Source organism: Ursus arctos, unplaced genomic scaffold (assembly GCF_023065955.2).
Source record: "Ursus arctos isolate Adak ecotype North America unplaced genomic scaffold, UrsArc2.0 scaffold_10, whole genome shotgun sequence".
Classification (NCBI taxonomy): Eukaryota; Metazoa; Chordata; class Mammalia; order Carnivora; family Ursidae; genus Ursus; species Ursus arctos.
In genome coordinates this window covers 55,875,083-55,901,915 of record NW_026622764.1, presented here as the reverse complement: position 1 = coordinate 55,901,915, position 26,833 = coordinate 55,875,083, and the positions used below count along the sequence as shown (strand labels likewise).

Below are 26,833 nucleotides of genomic sequence, written 5' to 3'. Positions count from 1 at the left end.
TCTCATAATTCTATAAAATAGCTAATAATTTTCATTTCACAGAGGAGGAAACTGAAACCTAATAAAGCTAAGCAATCTGCTCTAGGTCATATAGCTTATAAAACAACAGACTCATTAAACCCGCTCTATCTTAACTGAAACACCCATATCCTTTTCAATCCTCTAGGCCACCAAAACGTCTATTGCATGAATGTAGAAATTAATGTAGAAATTTACTTAGTTTATTTTTCAGCTATAAAAAATGATTTTGATTTAGTAATTATATGAATAAAATAAAACTGAAATCTGAGAGGTAAACCAATTCTAATCCAATAGGTTAAAATATGAATATACAAGGTGTTTACTTCCACGTTTTATTTAGAGGTAGTAAGAAAAAGTTACTGAAAAATACAACAATTTATCTCATTTAAATAAAATACTAATCATGTTTAATTCTAGATGGTTTTATCCAAGAAGAAACATACACTATTACCTTTCTGGTAAAATTATTTACTGTTACATTTTGTAAACATGCTGCAAATGAAATGACTGGACGTCCCACAAAGCTGATCTAGATAAAGTTCAGGAGTTACTGGAAACAAACGAGTAAATTCTTCTTATAAGTATAAGGCTTATACGCTCAACAACAAACAATTATTGGAGCAATTATGGAAACCCAGCTGAATATACAGTCTAAAAATATATATAATTATGGAAACCCAGCTGAATACACAGTCTAAAAATATATATAATTATTCATGTATATTAAGCAATCTTAAGCATTAATAAATGTTAACTAAATTCCTTTTGGACTCACACCACTTTTATAAAAATTTTAATCTAATAAGCCTACTTTATGAACCCTTGCTCTTTTTGTTGACTTTATCAACAGTTACAATTGAGAAAGTTCTTGAAAGTGAGAGACATGATGAAAAATTTCCCAGGATACAAACTGCTACATTCTTGAGAAACTATAATATAAATACACATTCATTAAACTTCCATGAAAGAAAGACAGTTCACTGGTTAACCTAAGTCCTTTAAAAGTTTTATTTAATTTTAGCATTTCTCACTAGTTCTCTAAAGTCTATTAAGAGTAAAGTTCAGAAATACGTTTCTTTGATGGCAGAGGCCTATATTGATGTAAGAAATTTTACCTGGTTTCTATGTTTTTCTGTAGCTCAGTAAAAGTGAATGGCATCTCATCTAGGTCAACTGCTGCAATAAAGATACAGATTCCCCATAGCTCCTTTTTCCTTTGAACATAACCTTCCTGGGTACAAAAAAGTAAAAAAGAAGATTCAAATATTTCATTAATCATTCACACACTGGATACCACATTAAAATTGTATTATATGATAATTTTTTTCTTATTCAACATAAACTTGTTTTTAAATCCTTATGATGGCATACACTTGAGAGCATTTAATTCTACACTAATCAAAAACACTTAAATTTTGTACTGTAAGTCGAAAAATTACTAGAAAGATCAAAAAGTTAAATTACAACTTACTCTGAAAAATTTAGGGGTCAGTCAGTTCTCTGAAGTAAATACTTCCATTTTTAAATAATCCAATGTCATCAGAGCCAACTTAAAAAGATTTTTGAGTCCATAACATAAATTATTTAAAAAAAAAGAAACAAGGCTACTTTCTTATATGATTATCCTCCTTTGCTCTGATTCACTCCTATTTTTTAAAGACATTTATTTTTAGAGAGAGAGAGAGCTCACGTAGGTGCATAGGGGGAGGGGGAGGGGGAGAGGGAGAGAGAATCCTCAAGCAGACTCCCTGCTGATCACAGAGCCTGACATGGGCTTAATCCCAGGACCCTGAGATCATGACCTGAGCCGAAATCAAGAATTGACCGCTTAACTCACTGAGCCACCCAGATGCCCCTGATTCACTCACTTTTTAATAAATCTACGTACTTAAGTATTTTTTAACCTTGAGAAATTCATCTCTCTCAGTGCCATAATTGCCTTCTTTGTGAAGTGGAAATAACATATCTCACTTGGTAAGAATTAAATGAAATTATACACATAAGGCCCTTAGCATAATGCCTGACATATAATTAGTACTTGATGAGTGGTGACTATGATTATCACTAGAATATTTTTTCATTATCATTAGAATACCTTTTCCCCTAAAAATATGTATTACTTTCTAAATATCCAAGTTTTTTAGGTAAAATTTGATTACATTAAATTGAAAACAAAAGAAATACCAAATTACCTGATATTCTTTTACAAAACTAGAACTATTTGCTTACTCTTAATTGGAGGTTACAATAGAGCTGAAAAGTATGTGATATAAATTTACATTGTTTTGAAATCTCAATAATATATAAGCTTTAAGAAAAGAATTATTCTGGGGTGCCTGGGTGGCTCAGTCAGTTAAGCAGCCTACTCTTGGTTTTGGCTCAGGTCATGATGTCAGGGTCTGCACTCAGCAGGATTCTCTCTCTCCCCTTCCCTCTGCCCCCCTACCCAGCTCACAGCCTCTCCCTCTCTCAAATAAATAAATCTTAAAAGAAATTAGTCTGGATTATCAATTTTTTTTTTTTAATTTTTGTTTATTTGTCAGAGGGAGAGAGTACAAGCAGGGGGAGCAGCAGGCTGAGGGAGAAGCAGGCTCCTCCCTGAGCAAGGAGCTCAATGCAGGACTTGATCCCAGGACCCCATAATCATGACCTGAGCCGAAGGCAGATGTTTAACCAACCGACCCACCTGGGCATCCCTGGACTATCAAATTTTATTGATAATAAAAAGTTCATCCTTATCCAACTCTAAACTGTTTGCTTAATTTTAGTTACTTGGAAAATAAATATTTTTCATTAAGTTTTTATTTTAATTCCAATATAGCTAACATACAATGTTATATTACTTTCAGGTATACAATATAGTGATTCAACACTTCCATACATCACCTGGTGCTCATCACAACAAGTGCACTCCTTAATCCCCATCACCTATTTCACCCAACCCACCACCCACCCCGCTCTGGTAGCCATCAGTTTGTTCTCTATAGCTAAGGGTGTGTTTCTTGGTTGTCTCTCTTTTTTTCCTTTGCCTGTTTGTTTTGTTTCTTAAATTCCACAATATGCAGAAATCTCTTGCATTTCTATACAATCTTTTAAAACTTACAACTCTACACCTACTAAAATGATTGAATTAAAAAGGTTGACAATATCAAAGTTTGATGAGGACGTAGGGCAAGGAATACTCAAACATTGCTGGTGAACATGTAAAATGATACAACCATTTTGAAAAACAAGTTTGACAAGTTCTTATAAAGTTAAGTATATACTTTCTGTGACACTTAGCAATCACCACTCCCAGATATTTATACCCAAGAGAAATGGAAGATTTGTACATGAATGTTAATAGCAGCTTCAATCATAAAAACCAAAAACTAGAAACAACCCAATATCCAAAGGCAGGTGAACACATAAACTGTGGTATATCCATACAATGGAATGTTATTGAACAATAAAAAAGAAAAGTACTAATAAACACAATATAAATAAATCTCAGAATTATTACATGAAGAAAAAGAAGCCAGAGAAAACAGGGTGCATCCTGTGTACTGTGTGATTCCTCTCCTACAAAATTCTAGAAAAGGCAAAATTAATCTTTAATGGCAAAAAGTAGATAAGTGGCTGCGTAGGGACAGGACTGGAGATGTTTGGGGAATGACTACAAAGGAGAAGGAGAAAACTTTCCAGAGTAACCAAAAATTTCTGTATCTTGGTGAGTAATTACATGGTTGAATGCATTTGTTAAAACTTATTGAACTATTCACTCAAAACTGGTTGACTTTAGTGTCTTTAAATTATGCTTCATCAATAAATTTGATTTTTGAAACCATATTATATATTTATCATTTCTGAAAATGAACAAAGTATACATAGCTTGACTGTTAAGTAAGTATATTATGTTTTAATAAAATGAATATGGACTTTTGTATATGTGTTTATATTAATATGGTCAATTTCTCAGAAACTACTAAGAGGTAAAAGGTTGTTTGTCCCTACAATAAATAACCTCCACACTACATTACTGTTTTAATTTTTGTGCTTATTTCTTATGTTTTTGGTTTGCTTCCTTGCTCTCAGGTTGTCACCTGTTAAACCTAATTGCTCTCAATGTGTCTACTTTCAGGAACTGCAGTGTTTTTTGTTTTTTTTTTAAAGGTTGAGAAATGAAGTAACTAAAGTTGTTAAAATGGAGAACATTGCTTATTCATTTTTTAAAAACAACAGATTTTATTAGGACATAGCCAACACAATTCAACACAAGCTTATTTGAAATGATAAAATGCCTAAATGAAATGTTATATAAATAGGTTCTGACCTAAGGAACTTTCCTATGAGCAAAATGTATGACTGTTATTTCAGATGATTTATAAAGCTTGCTGTTGTTGATGTTGTTCTAGCTGCATTCCAATTAACTCTTTTTTGGATAAAGTGTTTTTTCTTCTTGATAACACATTTATCCATGAAAGAAAAATAAACATTCCTTCCAAACTTCAGACTATTAAATATTAAATATGTCAGATGGAATCAGATTGCAGATGAGATCAACTGGATTGTTCATTTACAAGCAAACATTTTTGTGTATCTATGCAAAGGAAATGATCAGTTTCCAACTAGGAGAGACCTAGAAGTAGACTTTCTAGACACACACACACACACACACACACGCACACAGGAAGGGCTTCTATTTTAGTTGTAACCAATAACATTGACTTGGTCTGATCTTATACCTGGTTGCCACCAAGATTTGCTAGATGGAAAAAATTAACAAAGCCAGAAAAATTAAAATCAACAACAAAATCCTACTCTCTAATTATTTTGTTCACTTTTTAAAATGACAGATGTTATTAGGACATAGACAACACAATTTAACACAAAGTCATTTGATATGATAAATGCTTCAATGAAAAACATCAATCTCATCACTAAAATACACAAATTTAAAAATCATCTTTATCTTCATATAGGCTTCTTTGTACCTTCTTATTTTTTTAATATCTTCCAAAATTTGAGATCTGTAATAATTTTTCAGGAAATATTCATTATACAACTGCCATGGTTATGACTCAGGGGGAATACGATGGTGAAAACAAAAAAAAAACAAAAATTCCTATCTTCCTGGAACTTACACTCTCTTATTTAAGAACATGGATTTTCGTGTCAAACATTCAAGAGTTTGAATACATACTCGAGTTGTGTAACGGTGGGCAACTTGTTTAAATCCAAGTAAGCTTCAGTTTCTACTAAAATAGGAATGACAATACTAGTATCTAATCATAGAATCACTACAAAAATTAGCAGTGAGGATGCTCTTAAGTAATCAGCTTGGTGCCTGGCATTGTACCTACTGAATCAGAATTAAATAGCAGCAGCAGCATTACTATTACCAGTGAATCTAGCACTCATTCCACTACACCACAGCTGTCTCAACACCACCACTATCTGATCTTCTCCATACCATAAATATCTATCCTTGGGAAGAATGGATTTGTGTGTGTATGTTTAGGAAATCGGGTTTACTGACCCCTAACCCCTGGCAATCACTGATTTGATTTTAATTCCTTTTCCAGAATGTCCTACAAATGGAATCATATGGTCTGTAGTCTTTTTTGTCAGGCTCCTTTCACTTAGCATAATGTTTCTGAGGATTCATCTATACTGTTACATCTATTAATATTTATTCCGCTTAATTTCTGAATGTACTCCATTGTATGAATATACCACAATTTGTTTATCCATTCTAACAGCTGAATACACTATTATAAATAATGCTACTAACCCTAACCTAAAAATTCAATTACAGGTCTTTAAATGGATGTATGTTTTCATTTCCTGGGCAAATACCTAGTTGAGGAATAGCTAAGTTCTATGTTAAATGTTAGTTTAAGTTTATAAGAAGCTAACGAACTGTTTTCCAATGTTTATTTGTCTTCTAGCCATCCTAATAGGTGTGTAGTGGTACATTTTCCCCAGGACTAATGGCATTGACTATTTTTTCAAATTTTATTTAACATCTGTATCTCTTCCTTGGTAAAGGGCCTTTTCCAATCTTTTGTCACTTTTTCTATTCAGTTGTTTATCTTATTAAGCTGTAAGGATTATTTATACATTCTGAATTCAAATTCTTTGATAGGTGTTTTGCAAAAATTTTCACCTGGCCTGTGACTTGTATTTTCATTTTCTCAAACAATATATTTCAAAAAGCAAAAGGTTTTCATTTTAATGAAGCTCAGTTTATTTTTTTCTTTTATGGATCATGCTTTCAGTGGTATTATCTTCGAAATCTCTGCTTAACCAAAGGTCACAAAGATTTCCTATGTCATCTTCTACAAGTTTAGGTCTCTAATTCGAGTTAATTTTTATAAGTGGTGCAAGGTAGGGATCAAAGTTCATTTTTTGTATATAAATATCCAGTTGCTCCAACATCACTTGTTGAGAGGAATTCCTTCCTGCACTGAATTACCTTCAAACCTCTATGTACAAAGACTGAGCATATCTGTGTGCATTCTATTTCTGGATCCTCTGATCTGTTCCACTGACCTGCTTGTCTTTCTTTTCACCAATACTACAATGTCTTGATTAATGTAGTTTTATGTTTTGTTCTTTTTTATTTTGGGTCAGGATTTTTCAATCTGAAAAGGTCACCTGATTCACCTCTCACTGTGCAGATTAATTTAAAGACCAGAACTGAGACTTGTGCAATACAGCCAGTCAATGCCACAGACCTAAAACCAAGTTTCCTAACATTCAATTTAGTATTGCTCCATTTCTTTGAGAATATTTCCTTATTATATTTCTACATTGATGTTCCTAAGATTGATGTTCAATGTTTCACTACTGAAATCCTTAATCTCATCACCCCACCAACAGTTCTGTACACTTAACAATTTTACTATTCTGTATTCTTAATTCTATTTTATTGAGAAGGTTAAAGAATCACAATACCTAAAGCCTCAACATTCTTTTCCACATCAAATACTTTCTAATTACCATATCTTCCAGTCTTCTTCAAAATGTCTCTGAATCTTCATCTCTAAATTTCTCTTCTCTTCTGATTTTTACAAATGGACGTTCTCCTCCACTCTCAAATTAACAACTCTAATGCCTTTCTACCTCCTATTTTCGATATCACTGCCTCTCATCTCCTTCAAGACCTGGCAGCTTATTCATTACTCCCTCTGTCTTTTGTAATTTCTCTACCAGTTTTCCTTCTAAAAGCTTCTTTCTCTTTGGTTACAAATAAGCCTGTATCACCTTAAAAACAAAAAATAACCCATATCTCTATCTCTGGACCTTATCAAGGTACTGTCCTCCCTCCACATACAAACCTTTCACTTTCTCACTATTCACACACTCACTATACACTCTCACAGGACATACATAGTACATCCACTGAACATATACTCTCACTATATAGGCACTATTCTACTGAGCCTATTCTCTAGGTCTTCAAAGATCTCTGTCTTTCCAAACTAAATGACCTTTTTTGGGTTTCATCCACATAGACCTCTATGTAGCATCTGACATTGTTGCAATAAAAGTTTTTCCCTTAGCTTTGAAAACACTGTAACATCCTCATTCTCATTTCTTTCTCTCTCACAGCTTTTTCAATGTTTCCTAACTCCAAAGACTTTTTTCCACCACATTCTGTTTTTCTCAGCAATCTTATTTACTTCCACAGCAACCACTACCACCTCCACACAAATGATCAGTGTATCTTCTGCTTTCCAGCCCTGATTGCTCTCTCAAGATCCACAGCTTATTTCCCAAAGGCAATTTACAACCTAAAATCTGTAACTGATATGTTTTCTTAAAAATTTAGTTGAGAATTATAAAAAGGGCTTAAAACAGGACCTTAAAAATGGTTAAAACAGAGAAAAATTATTCTTATCCAGCCAAAAGAATTACCAAAAAGAAATGGTAAAACATGAAGAAAATAAATGGGCAAGGACAAGAAAAAGCATTCTGCAGAAGAAACGATGGTACTCTCCAACAAACACATTTTGAAAAGACTGAACCTCAAAATAGTATCAACTGAAAGACATTTTGATAATATGCATCAAGATCCTTAAGAGTTCAGTTTTATATATAAAAATTTATCTAACAAAAATATCTGGAGAGTTGAATCAAGATTTAGTGTAATACATCGCCAGAGGCAAGGGAAATAAAAGCAAAACTGAACTACTGGGACTACATCAAGATAGAAAGCTCCTGCACAGCACAGGAAACAATCAACAGAACTAAAAGGCAGCCTATAGAATGAGAGAAGATATTTGCAAATGACATATCTGATGAAGGGTTAGTACCTAAAATCTATAAAGAACTTACCAAACTCAACATCCAAAAACCAAATAATTCAGTTAAAAAAAATGGGCTGAAGACATGAATGACACTTTTCCAAAGAGGACATCCAGATGGCTAATGGACACATGAAAAGATGCTCAACATCACTCAACATCCGGAAAATATAAACCAAAACTATGATGAGATACACACCTGTCAGAATGGCTAAAATAAACAACACAAGAAACAACAGGTGTTGGCAAGGATGCAGAGAAAGGGGAACCCTCTTGCCCTGTTTGTGGGAATATAAACTGGTACAGCCACTCTGGAAAACAGCACGGAGGTTCCCCCCAAAATTAAAATAGAACTACCCTATGAGCCAGTAATTGCACTACTAGTTATATACCCAAAGGATACAGAAATACAGATTTGAAGGGGTATGTGCACCCTGATGTTTATAGCAGCATTATTAACAATAACCAAACTATGGAGAAAGCCCAAATGTCCATCAACTGATGAATGGATAAAGAAGATGTGGTGTGTGTGTATAAACACACACACACACACACACACACACACACACACTGGAATATTATTCAGACATCAAAAAGAATGAAATCTTGCCATTTGTGACAACGTGGATGGAGCTAGAGTGCATTATGCTAAGCAAAATAAGTCAGTCAGAGAAAGACAAACACCACATGATCTCATTCATATGTGGAATTTGAGAAAGAACACAGATGAACATATTGGAATGGAGAAAAAAGGAGAGAGGGAAACAAACCATAAGAGACTCTTAACAACTATAGAGAACCAACAGGGTTGATGGAGGGAGGTGAGTGGGGGAAGGGCTAGTTGGATGATGGGTATTAAAGAGGGCATCTGTGGGGCGCCTGGGTGGCACAGCGGTTAAGCGCCTGCCTTCGGCTCAGGGCGTGATCCCGGCGTTATGGGATCGAGCCCCACATCAGGCTCCTCCGCTGTGAGCCTGCTTCTTCCTCTCCCACTCCCCCTGCTTGTGTTCCCTCTCTCGCTGGCTGTCTCTATCTCTGTCGAATAAAAAAAAAAAAAAAAAAAAATTTCTTAAAAAAAAAAAAAAAAAATAAAGAGGGCATCTGTGATGAGCACAGGGTGTTGCACGTAAGTGATGAATCCCTGAATTCTCCTGAAAGCAATACTGTACTATATGTTAAATAACTAAAATTTAAATAAAAATGAGAAAAAAAGATTTAGTGTAATAGAGATTAAAGAATTATTGATAAGAGCAAAAATAGTGGGGAAAACCTAAATATCTTAAAATAGAATATTTAAATAAATTGTGATGGAGCTCTATCTCACAATGATATAAAACCCTTAAAATATTTCGAAGATTATAAGGACATGAGAAAATATCAAAGATATGTTAAGAGAAAAAAAAACCACCAAAATACAAAATTCTGAGTATGTTTTGATCACAATTTTGCGAAAATTTTTAAGAAGGGAAAGCAAAAATATATCAAAATATTAATTATTGTCTCTACATGGTAGGATTACAAATGGTTTTCATTTTCTTCTTAATCCTAGATACATTTTCTAAATTGCCTACAATTATAGGAAGAAAAGACAGTCAATAAATAAAAAAGTGCTAGGGGCACCTGGGTGACTTAGATGGTTAAGCATCTGCCTTCAGCTCAGGCCATGATCTCAGGGTCCTGGGATACAGCCCCACATCAGGCTCCCTATTCAGCAGGGTGCCTGCTTCTCCCTCACCCTCTGCCTGCTGCTCCCCCTTCTCATGTGCGCTCTCTGCCAAATAAATAAAATCTGAAAAATAAATAAATTAAATTAATAAAAATAAATAAGTGCTAAATTTATACAGAGCAATAAAGAGAAAAATTAGGAATACTAATGAGAAAAATCTTTAAGATATTAAAACATTAATTACATATATTATAGTTTAAATAAAAATCTACAATCAACACTTGAAGAGGCTACCTATTAAGGTAGCATTTAGTTCAGTTCACTTGAACCACCCTAAATGATAACCCCCAATAGATGACAGATACTTGCTGCTTTAAAATGCACTAACTTACAAAAGAGCTCCACCATGTGGTAACACAATCATTTTGGAGGCATCAGAAAATTATCTTACCTATCATAACTTAACATGAATTTAAATTGAATTTAAAAGTTAAAAATACTAGCCATGACCAAGATGAAAATAAGCCATAGGAAATATGGCTTTCGGGCCCCTGGGTGGCTCAGTCAGTTAAGCATCTAACTTTGGCTCAGGTCATAATCTCAGGGTCCTGAGATCAGGGGTTTCAGGCTTCACATTCAGCAGGGAGTCGGCTTCTCCCTCTCCTTCTGCCCCTCCCCCTGCTTGTGTGGCTTGAGCCGCCTTCTCTCTCTCAAATAAAGAAAGAAAATATTTTTTAAAAAAGAAACATGCTTTCTAACTCACAGTCAGTACGACACATCCTTACTCCTGACTCACAGGATTGTAATGAGTGATTAACAATAAGGTTACAAATTAAATGTATTACAGGAATATATTAGAGAAATGGAGGGGATAAGAACTGTCCTTATCTTCTACTCATGGATTTCCTCCTCACCAAGGTTATATGTAGGAACCAAAGGGATAACAGACTAAACAGCCCAGAAAAATCCCACCTCCCTCACTTGTGTAATATTGGCTGACAGCAGTTAGTGTTAAACACATTCTTTGATGTACCCAGAAAAAGTAAAAGTCAAGAGTGGCATAGCCAAGAAAAGGAATCCAAAAGCTAATCTTACTTGTACTCAATCACATTTTTGATACAACACACAGGAGTAAACAACAGGTGAATCTGCCATCCAGTTACACAATGCCCTTCTGAAGACAGAGTTGACTACACTACCAGAAAAATAAGTACCTAGCAAGTGCAGATTTACCTGGCTCACTGCCCAAGAGATGGGGCTCCCTCCCTTAAGAACTTCTACAGAACTCAGTGGATAGGAATACTGAAACACTTAACTGAATTGTGACTTACTTATTTATTTGTCCATATCTCAACTAGTCTATAAACATCTGGAAGGTTAAACAGTTATACGTAATTCATTGCTGTAACCCCAAGAGCTTAGTAACGTATCCAGCACTAACTTGGTGTTAAATGTGTATTTTTTTTTAAAAAAGCAGTACTAATAGCTATACCCCAATATAGAATAGAATAGCTTTTTTTTTTTCCTTTAGTATGCTCAGAAAAACAAGCAGCAATTCAATCACCAATACAAAGTATAAGGTAAGACAACTGGTTCGACTACAGTTTCTTCAACTCCCATTCACACATTTGTAACAACTAATGAGTATGAGCAAGAGTAACTCACACAAAGAAATGATACTACAGAACTCATTTTCTAAACAGGTGACAGGTAACTGAGCTGGAACTTAGTTTCTGGTCAAGTTGTCTGCTTAGTTTATTGAGCCAAAGGCCCAAAGATGATTCACCCAAGAAGATATAACCATATAGAAGAGAAAACTGCCACCAAACTCAAACAGCCACTAATTAATTGGCTTTTCTGTAAAATATCTATGAAACTGGTATCTATCACTCTTAGAAATAAGGTTGAAAAACATTGAGGAGAGAGGTCATTTCTATAACTCAGATTGAATTATATGGATAAAAGGCATGCCGACTCCTTCTTCCAATATTGCATATACTACTGCCTAGGTCTCATATAAACTTGATTATCTGTTCATAGTTGCACATAAAACACACAGAAATAGCTACCAATCTGAACATCAATAATTATGAATATCAAGCCTTTAAAATTATGATGAATATAAATAAGGAAAAATATTAATTCATTGACAGATTATTTGACCATTTACTTCAAGCAACACCTGTTAATTCACACCTGGAAGCCCATAACAATCTCAACTGTCATTTCAATCCTATGGAAGAGTAGTTGATGTATATTTCTGGTATCTATTCCTAATAGGTGGTACGAAATTCAGATCTGGCTCTATGTTTGTGGGGAATTGGGGGGGTGGATAATTTTTTTTTTTAAAGATTTATTCATTTGAGAGAGAGAAAGCACAAGTGGGAGGGGCAGAGGGAGAGAGAACCTGAAGCAGACTCCGAGCTGAGTGCAAAGCCCCATGGGGGCTCAATCTCACAACCATGAGATCACGACCCCAGCCAAAACCAAGAGCTAATGGCTTAACTAATTGTGCCATTCAGGCACCTTGTCGGGGGGGTAAATTTTTAAAAAGAAATACATTATAGATGGTTTTCAATAATTTCTATCCCAAAATACACTAGAAAGGATTTTTTAAAAAATCTTAACAAAACTATATATAATAAAATTAAGGGAAAAAATCTAAAGTATATGGATAAAGAACTTGCGCATTTTCGGAAGCATAATTCTGAACATTATTCTTTTATTCATTTAATTATCAATAAATATTTGTTAAATGCCTACAGCCAACAAACACTATTTTAAGTGCTAGGAATACATCAGTAAACAAAATAAGCATTCCTGTTTCCTGAAGCTGACACTTTAGGGGGAGGAGAAAGACAATAAACAAAAATCAGTATAAATAAGTAAACTATATACTTTATAAAAATAGCAGAGTAAAGTGGATAGAGAATTTGAGGGAGAAGTGAGGGCAGATTACAGTATTAAACAGGGTGGTAGATCTCATTGGAAGAGTGAGATTTGAGCAAAGACTTTTATTCTATGAACAAAAACATAATCTATTAAATTTTGACCCAGTGGTTCCACTTCTAGCAATCTACACTACAAAAGTCTTCTTACTTGTGCATTAAATGTGGCTATAAGGATATTCACTGCAGTGGTTTGTAGTATCAAATATTAAAAAATAAACTAAATCTTTATCAACAGGGGAGTACATAAGTAAATTATATGTCTATACAATGGAAAATACAACCACTAAAAGTATCAAGCTAAACACAGAGGGTGAGGTGCTCTTCAAGATACATTGCTACATGAAAAAAGCAAGGTGCAGAACAATGCAAAAACTAGAAACTTTTATTAGTTGAGGGAAAAATTATGTGTCTGTGGAATAGGAATGAGAGAAACTTCACTGTTTAATTTTTATTTCTCTTGAATCTTGAACCATGTGACTCCATTGCCTATTCCAATAATAAATAGTAATTATTTATTTATACTTTTAATGCAATTCATAAAACCTCAATTAGGTAAAACAAAAATCCTTATATCTATGTGATAAGGTGGGAGGAGGAAGGATTGGAGATAGACAGTGAATGAAAACTTATCAATGGTTATTTCTACAGAGGTAGAAATAGAAGGCAATGGATATTCATTTTTCATTACTATAAAATGTGATTTCTTAAAAAGAAATATATTTGAGTGTTGAATATATATATTTTTTCCTGACATATACATATATATTATATATATATCAGATATATATATAAATGATAATAAAAAAACAACAGGAAAAATGTTAGTATCTGAAAAACTGCATGCTATAATGCCTTGGATGTTAGTATCCAAAATAGTAAATAATCAATTAGAAGATTCATAGTGACCACAAAATTAAATAAATTAGTTCTCAGTAGAAGCCTAGCTGCTCTTCATTCAAAGATGAAGGTTAAATTCCTTGCATGGGTCCTCAGGAAGAAGAAAATACACTGCAGTAAACAATATTGGCCAACAGTGAAAACTTTTATGAAGGAAAAGCAATTTAAAAGCAGGCAGCCCAATTATATATTATTATAATAATCACACTATATATATAATTATATACTAGACGTATCTGAGTATTCCATGATGAAATTTCATGATTAACTTTAATAATGTTATCTGATATACAAATTAAGTATAAAGCATTAAATGGTGGAAAAAATAGGAAAGAAACAGTTTAGGATAGAAAAGTGGAGAAAATCAATGAAACCAAAAACTGGTTTTTTTAACAGATCACCAAAATAGAGAAACTTTTAGTTCAAATGACCAAGACAAAAGAAAGAAGGCTTAAGTTAGCTAAAATTAAGAATGAAAAAGGGATATAAAGACAAACTTTACAGAAATAAAAAGAATTATAACATAAATGCTTATAACAGATAAACTGGACAAATTCCTTAAGAGAAACAAACTACCAAAATGGACTCAAAAAGAAATAATCTGAATAGACCTATAGCAAGAGATTGAATAGTAATTTTATTTTATTTTATTTTTAAGATTTTATTTATTTATTTGACAGAGACAGCCAGCGAGAGAGGGAACACAAGCAGGGGGAGTGGAGAGGAAGAAGCAGGCCCACAGCAGAGGAGCCTGATGTGGGGCTCGATCCCAGAACGCTGGGACCACGCCCTGAGCCAAAGGCAGACGCTTAATGACTGTGCTACCCAGGCGCCCCTGAATAGTAATTTTAGAACTTCCCACAGAGAAAAGTCCAGGCCCAGATGGCTTCACTGGTAAATTCTACTAAACATTTAAAGAGGAATTAATAACAATTCATCAAATTCCTCCTTAAAAACATCTTAGGAGGGAAGATTTCCCAAATCATTCTGTGAGAAGCCAGTATTACCCTGATACTGAAATCAGACAAACACATGACAAGGAAAAAAAACAGAGATAAAATCTCCTACGAGTATATGCCAAAAATCCTCAACAAAACACTAGAAAACCAAATTCACAAACATATAAAAAAGATTATACGCCATGATCAAGCAGGACTTATCCTAGAAATGCAATGCTGGTTTAAGATCTGAAAATCAATTAAAGTAATACCAATAAGAGAGGGGGAAAAAAGCACATATCATTATATTAATAGGCACAGAAAATTATGACAAAATCCAAAATCATCTGATAAAACACTTAATGCAAGAGGAAGAAAAGGGAATGCTCTTTCTCTCTCTAAAAATAAACAAACAAACAACTTATCTAGCATTAAATATTAACTAGGAAGAAAGAGAAGATCATAAAATACATCACTTTACATACAGAGAAACAAAGATCTGGATGGTAGCAGCCTTATGTTTGGAAACAACACAAGCTAGAATATAATGGGACTTGGGGGAAAAAAAGTCAAGCTACAGTTCTTTTTTATTTCTTATTTATCTGAGAGAGGGTGAGCGAGCGAGAGAGAGAACATGAGCAGGGGGAAGAGCAGAGAGAGAGGGAGAAGCAGACTCCCTGCTAAGCAGGGAGCCTGACTCAGGGCTCAATCTCAGAACTCCAGGATCATGACCTGAGCCAAAGGTAGATGCTTAACTGATTCAGCCACCTAGGTTCCCCCCACACTACAATTTTTTAACCATGAAAATATCTTTTAAAAACTAAGGCAAGGGGCACCTAGGTGGCTCAGTTGGTTGGGCAGCTGCCTTCAGCTCAGGTCATGATCTGGGAGTCCCGGGATTGAGCCCCAAGTAGGGCTCTCTGCTCAGTGGGGAGTCTGCTTCTCCCTCTACTTCTCCCCCCAATTGTCCACTGTCTCTCTCTCAAATAAATAAATAAAATCTTAAAAAAAAATTAAGGCAAAATAAAGAATTTTTCAGGTATATGAATGCTGACAGAAATCATTATCAGACCTGCACTATAGAAAATGTTAAGGAGGGAGGAGTTAAGATGGCGGAGGAGTAGGGGACCCCTTTTTCAGCCGGTGCCCTGAGTCGAGTTGGATAGGTACCAGACCATCCTGAACATCCACGGAATCAGCATGAGATGCAGGAAGATACATCTGGATCTCTACATCTCCAGCGCTGAGTATTGAGGTACGAAGTGGGGAGCCATGGAACCGCGCACAGATATTGGAAGATAAACGGAAGGGGGAGGGAGCCGCCAGGTTCAGGCCCGGGAAGCGGTAGCCACCTGCACGGGGGAGTGGGCGGACTTGCGGAGGGCACCCGCGAGAGAGCAGACGGAGACCGTGAGCCGGGTGCGCGCGCCACCAGGCATCTCGCGGAACTCCGGAATCCCGGTGCGCTCACTGGAACCAGACTGAGACCCGGAGCTCCGGAAGCGCGCGGGGGCGGCTGGCGGTGCTAGAAACACAAAGGACAGAGATGCGCCGGCCCTGGAAGTGAGGGCTGGGACACCGGGTGTGGAGCGCACATCCCGGGACGCTGCAGGGTTGAGCAGCACCAACAGTAACAAAGTGGCCAGAACATCAGTGGAGAACGGTCCGCAATCCCTCTGTTCTGAGACAGAGGCTGAGATTCGGCCGCTGCTGCTCTGACTCTCAGAAGAGGCACAGCAAACCGCCAGGGAAAGCCACCAGAGAACAAAAGCCTGGAAATACCGGCTCACAGGGTGCCCATCCCCATCCCCCCTCGCAGGGGACACGGAGACTCTACCCAAACAGGGTTGCCTGAGTATTGGCGCGGCAAGCCCCTCCCCCAGAAGGCAGGCTGAAAAATCAAGAAGCCCACATCCCTAAGATCCCCATAAAACAACTGCACACTGCCTGGGTCCCGGTCAATAATTTGGGCTCTGGACAACCCCGCAACCTCTCCTCATCAGAATGACAAGAAGGAGAAATCCCCCCCAGCAAAGAAAAGACAATGAGTCTGTGGCCTCTGCCACAGAACTAATGGATATGGATATAACCAAATTATCAGAAATGGAATTCAGAGTAACAATGGTCAAGATGATGTGCAGACTTGAAAAAAGTATTAACGAAAATGTTAATGAGAATATAGAATCTCTAAGGGCGGAAATGAGAGTGAATCTGGCAGAAATTAATAATTCTACGAGCCAAATGCAGTCAAAACTAGAGGCTCTGATGGCCAGGGTGAATGAGGCAGAAGAACGTATCAGCGAATTGGAGGATGGGTTGGTAGAAGAGAAAGCTAAAATAGAATCTGGGCTCAAAAAAATCCATGCTCAAGAATGTAGGTTACAGGAGATTACTGACTCAATGAAACGTTCCAATGTCAGAATCATTGTCATCCCCAAGTGGGTGGAGAAAAACAGAGGTCTAGAAGAGATATTTGAACAAATTGTAGCTGAAAACTTCCCTAATCTAGCAAAGGAAACAAGCATTCGTGTCCAAGAGACAGAGAGGACCCCTCCCAAGCTCAACCACGACAAACCTATGCCACGTCATGTCATAGTGCATTTCGCAAATATTAGATCCAAGGATACAGTATTGAAAGCGGCCAGGGCAAAGAAATTTCTCACGTACCAAGGCAAAGGTATCAGAATTATGTCAGACCTGTCTACACAGACCTGGAATGAGAGAAAGGGTTGGGGGGGGGGGGCATTTTTAAAGCTCTTTCAGAGAAAAACATGCAGCCAAGGATCCTTTATTCAGCAAGGCTGTCGTTCAGAATTGATGGAGAAATAAAGACCTTCCAGAATCGCCAGTCATTGACCAATTTTGTAACCACGAAACCAGCCCTACAGGAGATATTAAGGGGGGTTCTATAAAAGTAAAAAGGCCCCAAGAGTGATACAGAACAGAAAGTCACAATCTATAGAAACAAAGACTTTACTGGCAACATGGCATCATTAAAATCATATCTCTCAATAATCAGTCTCAATGTAAATGGCCTAAATCTCCCATAAACTCCACAGGGTTGCAGATTGGATAAAAAAACATGACCCATCCATTTGCTGTCTACAAGAGACTCATTTTGAACCTAAAGATACATTCAGACTGAAAGTAAAGGGATGGATACCATCTTTCACGCCAATGGACCTCAAAAGAAAGCTGGGGTAACAATTCTCATATCAGACAGATTGGATTTTAAACTAAAGACTATAGTTAGAGACACAGAAGGGCACTATATTATTCTTAAAGGATGTATCCAAAAAGTGGATATGACAATTATAAATATATATGCCCCCAACAGGGGAGCAGCAAGATACACAAGCCAACTCTTTTTTTTCCTTTTATTTTTTTTTTATATTTATAATGATTTTTTATTTTATTATGTTAGTCACCATACAGTACATCCCCAGTTTCCGATGTAAGGCTCGATGATTCATTAGTTGTGTATAACACCCAGTGCACCATGCAATATGTGCCCTCCTTACTACCCATCACCGGCCTATCCCCTTCCCCCACCCCCCTCCCCTCTGAGGCCCTCAGCTTGTTTCTCATAGTCCATAGTCTCTCATGTTTCATTCCCCCTTCTGATTATCCCCCCTTTCTTTATCCCTTTCTTCCCCTACTGATCATCCTAGTTCTTATGTTCCATAGATGAGAGAAATCATATAATAGTTGTCTTTCTCTGCTTGACTTATTTCACTTAGCATTATCTCCTCCAGTGCCGTCCATGTTGCAGCAAATGTTGAGAACTCGTTCTTTCTGACAGCTGAGTAATATTCCATTGTATATATGGACCACAACTTCTTAATCCAGTCATCTGTTGAAGGGCATCTCGGCTCCTTCCACGATTTAGCTATTGTGGACATTGCTGCTATGAACATTGGGGTGCATATGGCCCTTCTCTTCACTACGTCTCTATCATTGGGGTAAACACCCAGTAGTGCAATGGCTGGATCATAGGGTAGCTCAATTTGTAACTTTTTAAGGGACCTCCACACTGTTTTCCAGAGTGGCTGTACCAACTTGCATTCCCACCAACAATGTAGGAGGGATCCCCTTTCTCCACATCCTCTCCAACAACACAAGCCAACTCTTAACCAGAATAAAGAGACATATAGATAAAAATACGTTAATAGTAGGGGACCTCAACACTCCACTATCAGCAATAGACAGAGCACCGGAGCAGAAAACCAACATAGAAACAAGAGCTTTGAATGCCATACTTGACGAGTTGGACCTCATAGATATATATAGAACACTACACCCCAGAACCAAAGAATACTCATTCTATTCTAATGCCCATGGAACATTCTCAAGAATAGACCCTGTTCTGGGTCACAAAACAGGTCTCAACCGATACCAAAAGACTTAAATTATTCCCTACATATTCTCAGACCACAACGCTTTGAAATTGGAACTCAATCACAAGGAAAAATTTGGAAGAAACTCAAACACTTGGAGACTAAGAACCACCCTGCTCAAGAATGATTCAATAAACCAGGAAATCAAAAATCAATTTAAACAATTTATGGAGACCAACGAGAATGAAAACACAACGGTCCAAAACCTATAGGATACTGCAAAGGCAGTCCTAAGGGGGAAATGCATAGCCATCCAAGCCTCACTCAAAAGAATAGAAAAATCTAAAATGCAGTGTTTATTCTCACCTCAACAAGCTGGAACAGCAACAGAGGGACAGGCCTAATCCACACACGAGAAAGCAGCTCACCAAGATGAGAGCAGAAATCAATGAATTAGAAACCAGGAGTACAGTAGAGCAGATCAACAGAACTAGAAGCTGGTTCTTTGAAAGAAATAATAAAATTGACAGACCACTGGCAAGACTTATCCAAAAGAATAGAGAAAGGACCCAAATTAATAAAATTATGAATGAAAAGGGAGAGGTCACAACCAACACCAATGAAACTAGAAGGATTATTAGAAACTTTTATCAACAGCTTTATGCCAATAAATTAAGCAATCTGGAAGAGATGGAGGACTTCCTGGAAACCTATAAACTACCAAGACTGAAACAGGGAGAAATTGATTTTTTAAACAGGCCAATTAATTATGAAGAGATGGAAACAGTGATAAACAACCTTCCAAAAAACAAAACTCCAGGACCGGACGGTTTTCCTGGGGAATTCTACCAAACATTCAAAGAAGAAATAATACCTATTCTCCTAAAGCTATTTCAAAAAATAGACACAGAAGGAAAGCTACCAAACTCATTCAATGAGGTCAATATTACCTTGATCCCCAAACCAGGCAAAGACCCCCATCAAAAAGGAGAATTATAGACCGATTTCCCTAGTGAATATGGATGTCAAAATTCTCAACAAGATCCTGGCTAATAGAATCCAACACTACATTAAAAGGATAATCCATCATGACCAAGTGGGATTCATTCATGGGATGCAAGGGTGGTTCAACATTCTCAAATAATTGGTGTCTTAGATTTTATCCAGAAGGAAAAAGCCAAAAATCATATGATTCTCTCAACAGATGCAGAAAAAGCATTTGACGGGGCGCCTGGGTGGCACAGTGGTTAAGCGTCTGCCTTTGGCTAAGGGCGTGATCCCAGCGTTACGGGATCGAGCCCCACATCAGGCTCTTCCGCTATGAGCCTGCTTCTTCCTCTCCCACTCCCCCTGCTTGTGTTCCCTCTCTCGCTGGCTGTCTCTATGTCGGTCGAATAAATAAATAAAATCTTTAAAAAAAAAAAAAAAGAAAAAGCATTTGACAAAATACAGCATCCTTCCCTGATTAAAACCCTTCAGAGTGTAGGGATAGAGGGTACATTCCTCAATCTCATAAAAGCCATCTATGAAAAGCCTACAGCAAATATCATTCTCAACGGGGAAAAGGTGGAAGCCTTTCCCTTAAGATCAGGAACATGACAAGGATGCCCACTCTCGCCACTATTATTCACCATAGTACTAGAAGTCCTTGCAACAGCAATCAGACAACAAAAAGGGATAAAGGTATCCAAATCGGCAAAGAAGAAGTCAAACTGTCTCTCTTTGCAGATGACATGATACTCTATATGGAAAACCCAAAAGAATCCACTCCCAAACTATTAGAAGTTATAGAGCAATTCAGTAATGTGGCGGGATACAAAATCAATGCTCAGAAATCAGTTGCATTTCTATACACGAATAATGAGACTGAAGAAGGAGAAATTAGGGAATCCATCCCATTTACAATAGCACCAAAAACCATATGTTACCTTGGAATTAACTTAACCAGAGATGTAAAGGATCTATATTCTGGAAACTATAAATCACTCTTGAAAGACATTGAAAAAGACACAAAAAGATGGAAAAATATTTCATGCTCATGGATCAGAAGAATTAACATAGTTAAAATGTCCATGCTACCCAGAGCAATCTACACTTCCAATGCTATCCCGATCAAAATACCAATGACATTTTTCAAAGAACTGGAACAAATAGTCCTTAAATTTGTATGGAACCAGAAAAGGCCCCAAATTGCCAAGGAACTGCTGAAAAGGAAAAACAAAGCTGGGGGCATCACAATGCCGGATTTCGAGCTGTACTACAAAGCTGTGATCACAAAGACAGCATGGTACTGGTACAAAAACAGACACATAGACCAATGGAACAGAATAGAGAACCCAGAAATGGACCCTCGGCTCTTTGGGCAACTAATCTTTGACAAAGCAGGAAAAAACATCCGGTGGAAAAAAGACAGTCTCTTCAATAAATGGTGCTGGGAAAATTGGACAGCTACATGCAAAAGAATGAAACTTGACCAATCTCTCACACCATACACAAAGATAAACTCCAAATGGATGAAAGACCTCAATGTGAGACAGGAATCCATCAAAATCCTAGAGGAGAACATAGGCAGCAACCTCTACGACATCGGCCAAAGCAACCTTTTTCATGACACATCCCCAAAGGCAAGAGAAACCAAAGATAAAATGAACTTGTGGGACTTCATCAAGATAAAAAGCTTCTGCACAGCCAAGGAAACAGTCAAAAAAACGAAGAGGCAGCCCACGGAATGGGAGAAGATATTTGCAAATGATACTACAGATAAAAGACTGGTATCCAAGATCTACAAAGAACTTCTCAAACTCAATACATGAGAAACAAATAGACAAATCACAAAATGGGCAGAAGATATGAACAGACACTTTTCCAATGATGACATACAAATGGCTAACAGACACATGAAAAAATGTTCAAAATCATTAGCCATCAGGGAAATTCAAATCAAAACCACACTAAGATACCACCTTATGCCAGTTAGAATGGCAAAAATTGACAAGGCAAGAAACAACAATTGTTGGGAGAGGATGTGGAGAAAGGGGATCCCTCCTACATTGTTGGTGGGAATGCAAGTTGGTACAGCCACTCTGGAAAACAGTGTGGAGGTCCCTTAAAAAGTTACAAATTGAGCTACCCTATGATCCAGCCATTGCACTACTGGGTATTTACCCCAAAGATACAGACGTAGTGAAGAGAAGGGCCATATGCACCCCAATGTTCATAGCAGCATTGTCCACAATAGCCAAAGCGTGGAAGGAACCAAGATGCCCTTCAACAGATGACTGGATTAAGAAGATGTGGTCCATATATACAATGGAATATTATTCAGCTATCAAAAAGAACGATTTCTCAACATTTGCTGTAACATGGATGGCACTGGAGGGGATAATGCTAAATGAAATAAGTCAAGCAGAGAAAGACAATTATCATATGGTTTCTCTCATCTATGGAACAGTAGAACTAGGAAGATCGGTGGGAGAAGAAAGGGATAAAGAAAGGGGGGTAATCAGTAGGGGGAAATCAGTAGGGGGAATGAAGCATGAGAGAGTATGGACTCTGAGAAAGAAACTGAGGGCTTCAGAGGGGAGGGGGTGGGGGAATGGGATAGGCTGGTGATGGTTATTAAGGAGGGCACATATTGCATGGTGCACTGGGTATTATACGCAACTAATGAATCATTGAACTTTACATAAAAAACCAGGGATGTACTGTATGGTGACTTACATAATATAATAAAAAAACATTTAAAAAAAAAAGAAAAAGAAAATGTTAAGGAAAATGCTTCAAGGAAGGAAAGTAATGCCAGATGGAAATCTGGACCTTTATAAAAGGATGAAGAGCACTGGAAATGATAGCTACATGGCCAATAAAAAGACTCTCTTTTAAATTATTATTTAGATTTCTTTAAAAAAATAATTGTTTAAGCAAAAATAATAACACTATATTATGGGGTTTATATCACATGTACAAGTAAAATATATGACAATAGGATAAAAGCCATGAGGGAAGAAATGAAAGTATACTGACAGTTTTTATATTGTACATTCAGCAATATAGCATCATTTGAAAACAGACTGAAAAGTTTTAAATATATGCTATAAACCCTGAAACAAGACTAAAATAACACAAAAAAGTTATAGCTTACAAGCCAACAAATGACAAAAAGGGAATCATTAAAAAAATAATCAATCTAAACAAAGCATAAAAAGAGGGAAAAGCAACAAAGAAAAGGTGAGACAAGTAGAAACAAATAGCAAGGTGGTAGATTTAAACCCAACCATTTCAAAAATCACATTAAAGGTCAATGGTCTGAAAACCCTAATTAAGAGACAAAGACTGACCCAACTATATGTTGCCTACAAGAAACCCACTTTGAATACAGTTGACCCTTGAACAACATGAGAGTTAGGGCTGCTGACCCTTACAAAGTTGAAAATCCATGTGGGGCACCTGGGTGGCTCAGTCAGTTAAGCATCCGACTCTTGATTTCAGCTCAGGTCATTTATCTCAGGGTTGTGAGATAAGCCCCACACTGGGCTCCATGCTAGGCTTGGAAGCTGCTTAAGATTCTCTCTCTCTCTCCCTTCTCTCCCCACCTCCGTATCTCTCTAAAAAAGGAAGGAAGGAGGGAGGAAAGGAAGGAGGAAGGGAAGGAAGGGAAAAAGGGAGGGAGGCAGGGAAGGAGGAAGGAAGGACGGGGAAAATCCATGTATAATTTTGATTCCCCTAAAACTTAACTAATAGCCTACTGTTGACCAGAAGCCTTACCGATACTATGCAGTTGATTAACACATATTTTGTATGTTACATGTATTATACACTGTATTCTTACAATAAAGTAAGCTAGAGAAAAGAAAATGTTACTAAGAAAATCATAAGGAAGAGAAAATACATTTACAGTACTGTACTGTATTTATTGAAAAAAAATCTGGGTGTCTCGGTGGCTCAGTTGGTTAGGCGTCTGCCTTTGGCTCGGGTCCTGGTCCCAGGGTCCTGGAATCAAGTCCCACATAGGGCTCCCTACTTGGCAGGGGTCTGCTTCTCCCTCTGCCCCTCACCCTGCTCTCATGCTCTATTTCTCGCTCTCTCAAATGAATAAATAAAATCTTTTTAAAAAAAAATCCATGTATAGTGGACCCACCCACTTCAAACCCATGTTGTGCAAGGGCCAAGTAAATAAAGATACAAAGAGGTTAAAAGTAAAAGGATTTTTTTAAAAATGGTATATGATATAAAATACTTATCAAAAGAAAGCTTAAGTGTCTATATTAATATTAGAAAAAGATTTCAGAGCAAAAAACATGAGGGATAAAGAGGATCTTTTCATCATGCATTATATTAATAATATACGATACATACCATGTAAGATACAATAATGAAGTTTATTAAAATAGTATTAAGGTATAATAAAGCAGGGGCGCCTGGGTGGCACAGCGGTTAAGCGTCTGCCTTCGGCTCAGGGCGTGATCCCAGCGTTATGGGATCGAGCCCCACATCAGGCTCTTCCGCTATGAGCCTGCTTCTTCCTCTCCCACTCCCCCTGCTTGTGTTCCCTCTCTCTCTGGCTGTCTCTTTCTCTGTCGAATAAATAAATAAAATCTTTAAAAAAAAAAAAAAAGGTATAATAAAGCATAACAATAAAAGAACATTACAAACAATTTTACACCAACAATTCAACAAGTTAGATTGACCCATTCATTGAAAAACACACACTACCCAAGCTCACCAAAAAAGTAAGAGAACCCCCCCCCAAAAAAAATAATGGGACACCTCAGTGGCTCAGTCCCTTAAGCTCAGGTCATGATCCCAGGAGTCCTGCACCAGGCTCCTTGCTCAGCAGGGAGTCTGCTTCTCCCTCTGCCTGCTGCTCCCCCTGCTTGTGCAAGCTCTCTCTTTCTCTGACAAATAAATAAAATCTTTACCAGAAAAAAGTAAGAAAACTGAATTGCCCATACCTGTTAAAGAAATTGAATTTCTTCCCTCAAGGCCCATATGGTTTTACCAAACATTCAACAAAGAAATGATACCAATTTAACACAAACTCTACAAAAAAAAAATAAAGAGAACAAAATATTTCCCAGCTCATTCTATAAGGCCAGCATTATTCTGTCACAAAATCTAACAAAAATTGAAGAAAAGAAAAAAAAAACACTAGAAAAAAACCCCATAACCAAAAATAGAAAACTACAGACCCAATATACCTCATGAATACATATGCAAAAATTCTTAACAAAAGTTTAGCAAATCAAATCCAACAATACATGAAAGGGATACTGTATCATGATCAAGTGGAATTTATCCAAGAATGGAAAGTTGCTTTAACAGTCAGTATTATTCATCACATCAACAGTCTAAAAAAGGAAAAATATGATCATTGCAATAGATGCAGAAAAAGCATTTCACAAAATTCAACATTTATTTCTGATACAATAAAAAAAAAAAATCTCTCCAAACTGGGAATAGAAGGAAAATTCCTTCCTGATAAAGGACATCTAAGAAAACCCTACTCTTAACATTACACTTAATGGTAAAAGACAGAATGATTTCTCCCTAAGAGCAGGAACTCTTACTGCTTGTATTCAACACTGTACTGAAATCTTAGCCAGTGCAACAGGCAAGGGAAAAAAAGCAAAATGTTATAAAGGAAGAAATGAAGCTGTCTTTATTCAGACATGACATAATTGTGTATATAGAAAATGTATGGAAACTCAAAATGGGCAAAAAACATAAGAGACAATACACTGATGATGATAAACAAAGGCAACTTAAGCACATTTAGAAGACCTTCAGCAACTATGGACTTTGGGCGATAAGGATGTGTCAGTAGGTTCACCAAGTGTAACAAATGTAGCACACTTGTGGCAATATTGATAATGGAAAAAGTTAAGCATGTGTGGGGGCAGGAGGTATACAGGAACTCTCTGTACCTTCTGCTCCATTTTGCTGTGAACCTAAAACTATTCTAAAAAGAAAAGTCTATTTTAAAAATATTCCATATCATTAGCTATCAGAAAAATGTAAATTAAAACCACAATGAGATATCACTACATAGTAAGAAGTATGGCTAATTTAAAAAAAATAGTACCACCACCAAATGTTGGCAAAGATGCAAGGAAACTGAATCACCCATATATTGATGGTAGGAATATAAAATGGTACAGCTGGAACAAAGTTTGGCAGCTCTTACAAAATTAAACACATATGACCATACCATATGACCAGCAATTGCACTCCCCCAGAAAAATGAAAACTGATATCTACACAGAAACCTATACACAAATGTTCACAGCAGCTGTATTCATAACAGCTAAAACCTACGAATGAGGCAGACATCTTTCAATGGGTGAATGGTTAAACAAACTGCAGTCCAGTCGTGCCACAGAATACTACTGGACAAAACAAAAAACCACAATGGGCTGACCTGTGCCCCCCGCCCAACTCCTGAAAACTCATATGCTGAAGTCCTAACCCTAAGTACCCAAGAATGTGACTGTTTTTGAAGATACGGCCTTAAAGAGGCACAATAAATTAAAATGAGGACATTTGGTGAGCCCTAATCCAGACTGATTAGTGTCCTTATAAGAATAGGAAATTTGGACACAAAAAACACACCACGGATGTATGCACATAGGAAAAGCATTCCAGAACTCAAGGAGAAGGCAGCAATCTGCAAGCCCAACAGAGAAGTCCCAGAAGAAACAAAACTTGCTGACATCTCAACTTGGACTTCTAGTCT

The 26,833-nt window shown here is 36.8% G+C and overlaps 1 protein-coding gene across 1 annotated transcript in view; it reads right to left on the bottom strand.

Moving 5' to 3' along the window:
• Nucleotides 1-26,833, bottom strand: part of RB1 (RB transcriptional corepressor 1) — a 151,878-nt gene that overhangs the window by 113,851 nt on the left and 11,194 nt on the right. The window contains exon 3 of the mRNA XM_026493268.4: nucleotides 1,137-1,252. Within this exon, the coding sequence (XP_026349053.1) occupies nucleotides 1,137-1,252 (116 nt within the window). The remainder of the gene's footprint in view (nucleotides 1-1,136; nucleotides 1,253-26,833) is intronic.